Source organism: Sinohyriopsis cumingii, unplaced genomic scaffold (assembly GCF_028554795.1).
Source record: "Sinohyriopsis cumingii isolate HCF-2022 unplaced genomic scaffold, ASM2855479v2 utg001953l, whole genome shotgun sequence".
Lineage (NCBI taxonomy): Eukaryota > Metazoa > Mollusca > Bivalvia > Unionida > Unionidae > Sinohyriopsis > Sinohyriopsis cumingii.
Window position 1 is genome coordinate 678569 of NW_028316091.1, and position 14158 is coordinate 692726.

Consider the following 14158-nt stretch of genomic DNA (forward strand, 5'->3'; position numbering starts at 1 on the left):
ATAATACACATTTTCTAGGATAGTCTGAATCTCCTACAAAACACGAATAAACGTATACGAATTCCTTTCTTATATGTTAATCTTTATTCATTTTAAACAGTGACGTTTATAATAAAAGTCAATGTGATTGAAAGATGTATTATACGTAATGCAATCTGTTGCAAACTATTATTAAATGTATGACATTTCAAATCATATTGTATATGTAATGTCCTTCTTTCATTTTTCTGTGGCTTTACATGTAATTCATAATTGCTTTTATATAATAATTTAACCAGCAGTTTTTATTTATGCCCCGAAAACAATTTTCCTTCCATACCCAATGTTTTGCAATATGTTTTGGCAAGGCATTTATTAATTAAAAAATTTGGACTGAATACAACCATCAATAATAATATTTCAGACAAAATGAAATGTGCAAAATTTGTTGTATATGTAAGAACTCTTACTTTAAGTTTAATATATTCACATTCGTATTCATTAATTCATGTACGCTTCTAAAATGTGTATTATTTCTATATTTAATAAACACAATAAAAACAAGAGGTCAGGCATGTGTATTTAAGGAAAAAGAATTAGAAACAAGTTTTTCTACTTGGAAGTTCATCTCCTTTACAAACATAATTAAGTGAGCATGCAGGCCGGAGTTATGGAACATTAAATATAAGTGATGTATGTACATATAATGAAATGAGAGTAATGCAGGAAACATTTGTATATTTCCTTTACTACCCATATACAAAACGTGTGTGGCGCTCGAAAATGCAAATATCACATAAATCTTTTCACTGACTTCTGTTACATGAATTCGTATGCAAATTAGCAACTACTTTTGTCAACAAAATGCAAAATGGATCATAAATAAAGGCGTCTCGTGCATTTTATGTTAGCAATACAAGAGGTATATAGCAAGTATGTCTAAATAACGTGAATGCAAGTAAACATTTAAATACAGACCAGAGTTAAAATGCCTACATACAAATGAAATGGCTAAATCGTATGCCAAGAAAGTAAAATCTTTCATAATTTCGAAAGAAAATTAATATTTCAAAACCCTATTCAGTAAAATGTTTACTTTGTAGATATTTTATGTAAATTAAACCATATTAAGACACTCTAAAAGAAAGATCAAATTGTCGGCTTTGGATTAGTTTGCTCGAAGATGAAGTACCATTTGATTGAACAAGATTAACAAATATGTCGATCGCAGTCTTTTAAACTTTAACACATCTGTCAGCATGAAATAGAAAAACTGATTATATATATAAACGGTGACCTTTGCAAAGCATCGGAATTTCGATGATACCTTCATAGAATGACTAATGTACGAACTCTATCCAGTCTTGTACACAGATTCGGTGGCCCATGATAGTCAACAACTGTCCACTCCGTACGCAAAAGGCGCTGAGTAGCATCTGTCCCTAGACTGAATCCACGCTGTGTAGAGACTTGTCGCTATATTTATCATATGACAAGTAAACTTTCTAGGTCATAAAAGAATTAAACAAAAAATGATACAGGTCAATGCCGGATGAAACATTTGGATATCTGACTCGTCGCTGTTAGATAATGTATATAGATAACGAATACATGTCTATTTCATATGACAAACAATAGTTCCTCCCAGAGAATGATAAAGCGGAAAGGTACTGATAAATCTGCAAATGATATGAGATATTTTGAATCTATCTCTATCCACAAACTCAAATGATATACAAAGCCTTTGTGCTTTAAATATATCCTATTACCCCACTCTCGCAAACAATGATGTGGACATGTCCGTTCTACATGGAAAATATAAATTAATCAGGGGTAATTCTAGAAACAACCCTAGCTTGTACATTGGAAAAATAAATTAACCAGGGAAAATTCTAAAAACAGCCAAAGCCCTGACTCGAAGTACAATACAAGGTTCATATAAACATACTCAGTCAATATAATAATTTACTAGCATGCGTCAAATTTAAGCATTAAACATTACTCATGCTAATGTTTATCTTAAAAAATCCGGTGTATTGAACAGTTCACTCTGATATCTATCTATATATGTATATATATATATATATATATATATATATATATATATATATATATATATATATATATATATATATATATATATATATATATATATATGTGTGTGTGTGTGTGTGTGTGTGTGTGTGTGTGGTAATCATTGATTTATCCGCTTTTTCATCAATATCAATCAGTCTTTTTAACAGATGTTGACGGATGTGTCGAGGGATAAAAGACCGTTATGAGTATAAATGTACATCCCTGTCAGCCATGTACTACTCCGTCTTCTGACCGAATCCGAGAATTCGATCTTTCTGTAAGAGCCCTTAATAACGTCAACAATCGCACAGGTGAGTGTTGTTATTGGACATTTTTTTAAACGCGTACAGGCTGAACAACGTACAAAATATTATCTACAAATACTTAGTTTCTGTTGAAAAAAATGCAGTTTTATATTCTTAACTATTAATAAACTATTTATAACACTCATGCTTTAAATTAATACTGTTTAAGATCTACTACTACACAATTGTATTCAAACAACATAGTATACATATTTGTTAGCTAATATAAAATTTACCTTTCGACCTTAAACATGGCTGATTAGATATTTAACGTAGAAAAGAATGTAGGATGAAATTCGTAATCTCAGAGGAATTCGTTTAAATGAAATGACTTTTCATTATATTTTATATTTAAATCTCTATTATCTTTGATTATTAAGTATACAAGTTTTATGTGCCGGTGTTCATCAAAATCTTCTTTTTCGGTTCTTGTTTTCATTTTATGATTTATATTTATAATATCCAAGTTTCGATTTTGCACAAAACTTGCCTAAAAGATTAATAATTCGTTCATTCATTCTTTAATTCATTCATTCATTCATTCATTCATTCATTCGTTCGTTCATTCATTCATTCATTCAGTAAGTATGTAAGCCAGTAAGTATTACATTAATTAATTAATTAAGTAATTAGATATTAATTGATTAAAATAATAATTCACTAATTCCTTAATTTAAAATTACTGACGTAGTTTAGATTGGAGAATGTGTATTTGCTAAAACGTTTGAAAGGGTATTTTGCATATTAGTCATTTTTTCACTGAAACACTTGTAACCGGATAAGATGGAGGACCTCGTATGTATAAGCGTACCAGATAGTCTGACTAGATGCATCCACAAAATGTTTCCTTTGTGACAAAATAATTATGTCCCATATATCACAAATGTGACGTTTGAATTAGGGCGAAAAACCTAACCATAGACTGCAGCAGACGAATGGCGAAAATAATAAATTAAGTTGCCATATTCAAAGCTCAATAAAATATGAAAAACTTTAAAAATTAAACAAGAATTCGGCATTTGTTCAGGTAACAGACACTGAAGTTTGTAAATCAACGATTATCCGCAAATGCATTTTCGATTTTTTCACACATCTTGAATATTTATCAACCAATCTGAAATCCTAATGAAGATATTGGTCATGTTTTTTCAAGCTATATTTTACAATCGATGCAACAACATCCTGTTTCTTTTTCCAATGCTAGAAATCTTAGAAATACTTACATATATACGTGCTAAGCCATACCACGATAATAAAATAATAATCAACATAAAATTTATGGTTTTTACATCTATGTTTTCGCAGACCAAAATGAAGATTGCACTAGTCCTTTTAGCCTGCATAGTAGGTGCTTCCATCGCCACATATCCAATTGGATTTGGCGGCTATGGAGGCTACGGTGGTTACGGTGCCTATGGTGGTGGATATGGTGGTTACGGTGGCTTCGGTGGACTTGGGCTTTATAGTGGATACGGTGGTGGATATGGTGGATATGGCGGATATGGTGGATATGGTGGATATGGTGGCTACGGTGGACATGGGCTTTATGGTGGATACGGTGGTGGATATGGTGGATATGGTGGATACGGTGGTGGATATGGTGGATACGGTGGTGGATATGGTGGATATGGCGGATTTGGCTATCCATGGGGAGGATTCGGTGGTTTTGGTGGATTCGGTGGAGGTTTAGGGGGATTCAGCTACGGCAGACGCTGGGGAAAGTAAGACTTAAAATTATACATTCTTTATATATTTTTGTATCGAGTCATTTAATAATTGTGAGATAATCACACTCTCTGATCATTTAGACTAACCTAATCGTTTTTTTTACAGTTCGTTATGATTCTTGGTATTTGTAGTTAATATGCCTAAAAATTGCGAATTATCCAAAGATTCTTCAAAAACATTCACATTTAGTGAGAAAGAAAACATATTTATCGTAAGGGGGGGGGGGGCTTTCATGTGTACTTACATGAAAAAGTTATTAATCATTAATGTTTTTTCTTTACTTCACCCAAGCGCAAGAACCTATACAAAATCAGCTAGGGAAGTAAACGATGCTTACAATTTGGTCTCCCCTCCTGGTTTTGTAATCTGTTTGTATGGGTGGTTTTGTTTTGCATTTTCGTTTCTACCTTTCTTAAGGTTAGCGTATAAGTAAGATTGTTTCACAATGACACGCGATCCGGTGTTAGATACAGATTATAATAAGTTTATCTGTGGTAACTATTATGATAACATTCCAATTATAACATTGCAAAATCATTTAATCGTTTGATTTGCATGCAATACAAATATACTATTTAAAATAAGCCAATTCAATCATGCAAACGTTTAAATTCTATACTGATCAATTACTTTCAATCGCTTTCGTTGCTGAAACTTGTCTTCAATGTAGTCTCTTGCATTTTTCAAGATCCGCAATATTTATATATCAAAAATATGTATTTTGTTATCTAAACAATAATAGCAAATTGACTTTTATGTATATAAAAAGTCATGTATTTATTTTACAGATATTAATAAGAATATATGGACCTGACTAATGACACCGGAACAAAATCTCAGCTTCTTCTTGAAACATCGTTATAGCTGTATTCGTTTTGTAGAACCTGAATAAAATTCCGTTGACGAAATCAAAAACAAATTATTTTTCTGTTTTACTGTGGTATACTTAATCTCTCTCTCTCTCTCTCTCTCTCTCTCTCTCTCTCCATGCTAGACCAGTTGCACTTCGGCTACCAAATTTTTTGCGGTTTGTGGTTATGTATGTGGAGATTTTCTCTCTGTCAGATTCTCACATTGTTGTCTTCATCCTCAGCTATAGTCGTTGAAATGGATTGGGCTTTCTCGTTTTCTTTGGTGATTACCGGCACAACAGCACATGAAGACTACTTAGTGCTAACGTGATTGGATTGAAGTGCCTTGCACATTGTCATTTCAAGGAAGCCTACGTGCGTTGATTTCATGGTAGGATTCACCCACTCAGTACCGGGTCACCGATCCGGCGCGGTAACTAATGATACACCCAGGTTGCTTATATTGTAATATTATATTTATTTGCTTATTTATTGGCATCATCGTCATTACTATAATAATAATAATAATAATAATAATAATAATAATAATAATAATAATAACAGTAATAATAATAATAATAATAATAATAATAATAATATGAATTATGACAATGAATATTATTATAATTTTTAGTAGTAGTAGTAGTAGTAGCAGCAGTAGTAGCAGTAGTAGTAGGATTGACTTTTGATTTTTTTGTATTTTTCCCAATTGCTCGTATTATTGCGTCTGAATATTTCTTTTGTTCAGGACATTGCGCACTCTTACTGTTCTACGTATTGTGATATAACACCAACATTTCTCGACCAACCTAATGGTTATTGTTAGAAATGGTATACATAATTTAACTAAATGAATGGTGTGAAATAATATTGTGCGTAGCAACAATATCATCAACACAAATGCCCTGCATAGTTTTCCACGATAAACCTATATGTAATTATTCAATGTTCCAAAATAAACGTTATTATGGATATAGACGTCATTCTTATATCAGGAATATTTATAACGCATCAGTGTAATAATGAACCAATTTAGATCGTTTAAAGGAATGAGAATATATATGGTTACATTTATAAAAATTCGCGAAATGACCGATAGCGAACTGATGTAAAATGTAACTGTACAAAAGAGATAGCACAATATCTGCTGAAAAAGGAAGTGAAGCATTGCAGATGTACGAATCCTACGAATTTGATTCTTATATTGTGACTACACTCTGCTCAAAGTTGCTTTTATTATTATTATTATATATATATATATATATATATATATATATATATATATATATATATATATATATATATATATATATATATATATATATATATAAATTATGTTTACGTAAAGTTGTATTCTTTTAAAATTAACTTTCTATACTTTAAAATGTATAAACAATTCTGACAAAGACACAAATAATATGAGAGGAAATAAATATTAATAAACAAAGAATTAATATGCAGATCAATGCTAATTTTCCCAAACAATTGTGGTTTATTATAAAATTCTAGCGAAGCAATTAAACCAATGCAGTGACGAATATGTAAATGTTTGTAAAGACACGCCCACAGGCGTCACAATGCTATATTGATACAGATTAGTATCTGTAAGTAAAGAGAACGTATGGGACAAATTCGTATACCAATTCTGTGAGAAAGTTAATTTTAAGATCCAGATTTTTCAATCTATCCTTTGAGAGTGTAGGTGTAATATTTTAAAACAACTAAATGATATAAAATCGTTCTCACCAGGATCCTTTATATTTTCTCTTATTTTAATGAGAAAACTTAAAATAATTTACATATAAAAGTATATATTAAATCTAAATTATGCACACAATCTGTCCCGATTTTACTTTCAAGCTACTTTTAGGCTGACCAAAATAATTAAAAGTTTCCCATATTTCCTAACTAAACAACGTTAACCATTTGCATGGTAGTTAACTCCTTAACTGTAGTATATGGGTAGCTTGCTATTAATATCAGCCTTTCCTATTAATATTAGTACTGTTTCATATACTGATCACATATGGCTAATATGAAAATTAGAGCGAATATCAAAGTTCCACAGATACTAGACCCCTGTCATCATTGACAATACAATATTTCTCATTATTCTGAAAAACCAAAAGCATTATGCTAGACACACTTTTTAGCTTAAAACGATTCATAGTAAACCACGACAAATGGCAGAAATAGTAATTACCTTTTATATACTGAATTATCTCCATTGTCATGCGCACTAGAATGTAGAGCAATAAGATCGGAATAATTTCATTTTTCTTAATTAAAAAGTTCCTTCAAAGCTTATTTTTCTTGTACAGAAGGCTATGTCATGTCTCATTATATCTTAAACGTCATATAAATTGGATTCCAATATAGTATGACCCCCACAAATTTAACTGTTGATGTAATCAATTATACGACCATTGTGAAGAATAAAAGCATGAAATGTTAACTGAAAAGATGTTGACGGTGGTGTATTATGTGTGAATGCAATCTCAAGTGAGTAATGTTCACATTCCGCCTGCGAGAATACTACAATATCATCATCAATACAGACAAACTGTAAAAGAATTAAGCAATTATTGGCAAATGTATACCCTTTGTGATGTAGATCCAACTTACTATTGAATCATCCTATAAATAGTAAATACCAAAGGCTAAAGAAGCACCATTGCACAACTCCATTAGTTACATGAAGCCATTGGATACTGTACGTTCCTGTCACAAATAGCAAAGCCGTTGAACATTCCAGTTAACTCGGGAATTAACAATGTGGTTGAGTATCTGATCATCTAATAATGTTTTAAATGTTTCAAAAACTTATCTTGATAAATACCTTTAAAGTATCTAACGTAATAGTTTACTAAGATGCAAATAATCTCATGTAATGAAAATGACTCAGTTTTATTCAGTTGAAACAATATAATCCATTGAAACAAACATAATCAACTGAAACAAACATATGACTCGTGACTCATTTATTTGTACAGCTGTATTACCCAAAACTATTTGTATAAATCTTGCAAAAGTGTCCATTGGGAAATCACACATTTTTCCCGAATTCTTGTGTTGGCCCACATTTATATTGGCCACACACACCCTTCATGGATTCACCATGCGTACATGTTTACAAATCAGAGGTTATGTCCTTTTATGGTCTAGCGTCCATACCCATACCGACATACAGACGATCAGACGTACAGACTGATATATCCGCACACACATACGCACAGACAGCTACAATAAAACCAAACTTGTCATAATAACATGTACGGAATTGAAATATGCACATACATGCTACTAAATTAACTTCTTAATAGCAACTTGTAACAACTCAAAAGTACACAAATTTTCAAATCCCGTAGTGATAAAGCATTATTTCACGATACGACGTTAAATACTGAATATTCTTCACATATCAAATATAATAAAATTGTAACACTTACAACTATGGCTGTAGAACAAAAATGGAGAACGTACACTTCATGACATGATCCAAAAGACAAGTATGTCAGTTAGAAAAGACACTTGCCTTAAATCTACAGAAATATACCGTGCTTTTAGTGTCGCACGCTACAAGCGATTTACGAACAGATACCAGCTAGTTCAACTGCTTAACTAGAAAAATAATCATCCACATAAGGTAACGTTGTACGCATGTAAAACCATAAATGATAAAGGTCGTCTAAGGCTAAACCAAGTTGTTTCTTGCCTTATTCTGTGACACATTAAGATACGCACAAAAATACCCAACAAAAGAAATACACAGTATCTATCTTAAGGCATGTTAAATTTTACTGTGGGAAATTATTAATTCCCATCCATTTATATTTCCATCAAGACTGGGCGCTATTATAATATTTCACACACTTGCACATAAAATGTGAAGTTGCATTTCTTTAAACGACATATGGTGTAAAGGATGTAATCGAAGGATATACATAGGGTGTAGTGTCTTTATTTCATCCAAAATATTATCTATGTAATATAAATTATTTCATGAAAACGTGTCTTAATTTTCATGCAATCAAATTATCCTGAACTAAATTATTCATAACGTGAGAACAAAAAATTCAGGATTCTTTAATTAGCAGAGTTCTCTGAAATGTTGATGCTGTTTTATATCATATAGTTTATGTTTTCTATAATGCTGGCATGTTGAGTGCAGTCTTCCGTAAGACACGGAAATATAATCCCATGCTATTTTGCGATCGGTCGCAAAGTTTGACGAAGAGTGTGGACGTGAATGGAATGAATGGGCAATAAGCGATTAATGCGGTAATCACTAAATAAGATTTGCCTTATATGACGAAATTCCAAAAGAAACAGACAAAAATAATTAGCATTAATTGAAGGATAATATTAGTTTATAACTGGACACATGAAAGAGACAATAGGAAATGCTGACTTAAGGAAACTGCTCATTCTTAAAGATATTCCATCTGCTATTAGAAACGGGAATTCAGCCGAACCTATTTAAATAATAATACGAAGAACTCCAAGTCAAGAAAGCGTACAAAAAGAAAGGGAAAAAACAGTGAAGGACAATAAAAGCAAAAGTGTAAAGAACTACCATATCTTTAATGAATGACCAAAAGTTACTCAAGCCAGAATAGTCTATAACCCAAAGAGAGCTACAACAAATGAACACCCTTCTTTGAACCCTACAGTGTTATCTATTCTGATTTATGGCATGCTTTAAAGAAGAAGACATTTGCTTTTTATAACATGCTTTATTATCCGTGTCAGGTAAAATAGTCAACATTATGCCAAAATAATCACAGTTATATTTCACAACTTAATTTGTTGCACGGATGACAATCTTGGAGTCGCCAACACTGACATAAATCCATCAGCTCAAACAACTCACTGTTTGCCATACCCATATTAATCAAAGATGATATACATTTTATTGTTAAATGTCTGCTAATATTTAGCAACAAATACTCAGTTTACATTTGTTTTACTACATCATACAAGATCAGTTTATAAGTGGAGTACGCCTGTGCGTTTCTATGGATACACTGCGAGGCTCTTATTTCATATAGGTATCACGGTGCCAATTATTTTTCCAAAGACCTCAGTGCTAATATTTGGTGAAATAAATAAACTTTCTGTCTGACCGCACATACGTGTCACAAACTGTCATCAAGAACAATGTTAGATTGACAATTTCACAAGGAAAGATTCAAGCACTCCATTGATTTGTAGAGAGATAACTCTGATGGAACTGAATATGGCTTAGAGTTATCCAGTCCCTTATTCAATTCCAACATATGCATTTTCAGTGATTTGTATTACAGTTTGAAAAGTCATAAAAAGTACACAATATGATCTAGATACGAATTAAAAGTAATCTCACAAGTTGAAAAAGGATTCAACTAAATTTAAGCAGGATAGTAACTTGGAGTATTGATAGATCAAATCCATCTAGAACATGACAGATGTGGACAATATGCGTGCAAGAAAACGGAGTTGAAACGTACATGACTTACTAATTTGTATTTGATCAGTGAAGCAGATTGAACAAGGCAGGCCTATCATCACACATAGCAAGATTATCATTTATTTTATTGAACATACATAAAGCATGTTAAGGAATGATGCACTTACAGTTTGGACATGATTCACCATTCGTAAATGTTGAACAACTTACATAATATTATCTATTTCGGTTTTTTTAAATAATATAATTGTATAATTTGTCCACATACAGTGCCAAGTCATCTTGAAAGAATAATTTTTTATGTGCCTAACTGTCGAACCCTTTGAGTTAAACCCAAATTTAGAAATGCCCATTTCCATTGATTTGCAACGAAATGGTTCACGTAAGCTTCTTTCCTATATTCTAAAGCATCTATCTCCATTAGGTCTGATAGTTCTTTAACAAAAACTAAGTGAATTTTTGTTGAAAGAGTCATAATGTGAAATCAATTTTGTTTTATTAAAATGTGCATGTTACAACAGGCATACACATGTGGCATGCCAGTATGGTAATACTTATACTGTGTTTGTTTTGGGGATTAGAGTTTAACATCTGTACGATTATGATAACTGTTCCTCAGTGTAAAAACAAAGTACATCATGTGATTATTTTAATGACGAGAATGAGTAATTATTGATGACTTTCCTAAATGGTCCGCACGATAAATACCTGGATTACAATTGCATGATATGGCGAGCGTTCAAATATGGTGTAGCGTACTACCAACTAATTTATGTCTGATCAGGACGGATTGATGGATGACGCAAAGGATGAATTGATGTACTCGCGGCTAGAGAGCTATTAACTTGGTGATGGTGGCATTATACAGGGACTAACAAGTAATATTTAATATAGAGTAAAAACTGGAGATATATATCAGAATATCCAATATTTCAGCCAGATCACCAGAAGAGACAGATCACATTACTGTTTCAATATACTAATACAATGTATTAATTTATTCAAATGCGAATGCAAAATTCAAATGGTTTTTAAACGGAAAAACAGATCTTATTAAACGTACCTCGTACTAATTCCGTGTTATCTTCCGACATTAAGGGATTTTGTATATTTCTCTTTGACAGTGTAGAAAGCAATATTTAAGACAATAGGTCAACATATATCTGGTTTTGTCGCTTTGTAACACTTAATAGTTTTGCTTGTCTTATACAATATATGTCTTCGGTTATACAACGAATTTCAGAAACTCATTTCGCTGCCAAATTGTGACAAATCTACCTGAAATTATCCTTTTACATTCTGATTTGAGCTTATATAGGATATTATTTTTTCTAATTGAACAAAATATTCAGACAGTGAACAGTCATTGAATACATATTCAATGTCTCCCTCTCAAACATTACAGACGATAAATTAATTATTGTCACTTAAATTAATCTTATTTTAAAACATTGGGTTGTGGCAATTTTTCTATGTAGATTAAAGCTAACCACTTTTGCATTTTTGGACAATGTTTAGCAACAAAAAGAGTCAGAACATTATTTTACACCAATTACACACCTAACTGCCTGGACCAAATTCCGTAATTAACTTTCGATTTTTGGGTCTTGTTCTTACCAGAGCTGTATAAATACAATATATATGTACTTCCTACATACCATACTTAGGGGTAAAACGGCACAGAGGTACATTATCTTGTAATGTATGACTCTAAATAGGATCAAAATTAAAGCTAAAACGAACCAACACACCATTGTCGAAATAATTAAACTTACATTGCAATTTAAGATTAAAGAAATATATCAGATATAGTTTGCAATAGGTGTGATGATTTCGCACACTAATTACGAAAGACATCATCCTTGCATTTAAAATAATATAAGTGATATTGCCATGTCATCACGATAAATAGGATAAATTATATAAATTACAAACACTGACACGTTACTGTGTAATTGTTATGATAGTGACATATTTTATATTTGTATATGCATACTAGTACTACGAATGAAATATAGAAGAGATCGTGTAAGTCCTGATTTTATATTTATATTTAATATTTATGTTTTGGACATATCGTAGCGAAGATGAAAGTGTTAATCTAACATAGATCTTATATAATTTAATTCCTTCATGAACGATGGTTCAGTCATCTTTTGAAGTCGCAGGTGTTACTGGAAAACCTTCATGCATCATTTTATACAATATAAAACGCTTCCTGCCAAAGTGAATGCTTATGTTCAAAGCACCGGAGGAAAACCAATATACAGCAGTGTCAGTTCTGAAATTGGCGAAATTTGACTGACATTGACTATCAACGAGGAATCAATTTGTCATAGATTACTAGCACGTGAGTTCTAAATGTCTGTGCAACGAACACTTTATTGGTTTGAAAACAATTACTTCATCTTAAATTTCCATCCAATAAGTATTCATTTATTACACGCTGTAAAATGGTTTGATTTAATAAATATCTGATCGATTGTGCTTTTCGGGAACAACATTCGTATATCAGAGAGAGCAAGTTGTCGTTTCAAACTTAATATGCGGATATTCAGTTCTTTTTCTGCAGCACACGATGTGTTGCGATTTCAATCTCATGCAACATTAAGGTTGACGAGAAACTAAAGTCTCCTGATTGGCAATACTTAATAATCTTCGTTATTGAAACGGCGGCAGCTTTCTTGAATTGTACGATGTGGGCCGTTTATTATAAATACATATTCTTTAAGTTATTATTAATATTAATTAATAAAGCGATCCTTTACGCTTTCCTGAGTTCAACCGTTACTGTGCTCTGTCAAATCTTTTAACACCACAAACAACTTTACTGTTAGATGATTAAGATAAAAGACAAGCTTTTTATTTCAAGGTTCAGAGTCCATCTATCTCAAATACCATGTGACTGTATTTGAAACATGCATGTCATAATTGTTTTCTGTACAAATATGCAGACACATCCAAAACTACTCAAATTTACGAGCAATTTGTTCTAATTATCTATAAAATAACTCTTTAGATAATATGCGAGCCATTACACAAAGCCATAACATCAGATTTGGAAATACTGGTGACATTCTAAAATTGCAAGACTTTTTAAGTATCTAAAAACAGAAACCGGTGAAGAAATGATGTTCTAATCAATGAACACAGCTGGCAAATATTTTGATATTTGCCATTGCTCGGATCAGCACGTTGCAGATAATATTACCAGATCTTCTCTTTCTAAGACATATAAGCAAAAAATTATATTTAAGTATCTCCCGATTGTGTTAGATACAGACAGATGAAGAGAGATAACTCTGTCAGGTTAAAGATAGAGCGATTAAAGAGTAACCTCGCCTGTATTTAATAATATTATTCCTTATAAATAAATTATTATTTTTGGGTTAGTTTCTCCCCATTGCGTTGCAAATAATATAGCTAATTTGGGGTTTTCAAAGAAATACAAATAAAAGTATCTTAGTTCAAGGCATTACTCTATCGTAAGACAGAGCAGTTTAATGTTTTTATAAGTTCGTTGATGATATAATCTTTTGACAGCGTCAAGGAGAATAACTCTGTTAGATAAAGATAAAGCCTGTAATCTTATAAATAATTTTTATTTCTTGATCAATTGTGTCGTTTTGCTTCATTTTTTCAGAAACGTTATCCTCATTTTTCTGCATTTGTCAGGATTGTTCTTTTATTTAGATTTTATCAGCAACAAAGGTAAAGAACTACAAACAATAAATAAGCCACCCCGATTGCGTTAGCTACTTTTAGATCTA

The 14158-nt window shown here is 31.7% G+C and overlaps 1 protein-coding gene across 1 annotated transcript; it reads left to right on the forward strand.

The window, feature by feature from the left end:
- Window positions 1-3671: 3671 nt before the first annotated feature.
- Window positions 3672-4085, forward strand: LOC149771324 (uncharacterized). Its single transcript, XM_089948637.1, has one exon. It carries the CDS (start codon window positions 3672-3674, stop codon window positions 4083-4085), a length of 414 nt encoding a protein of 137 aa, XP_089804763.1.
- The last annotated feature ends 10073 nt before the right edge of the window (window positions 4086-14158 follow it).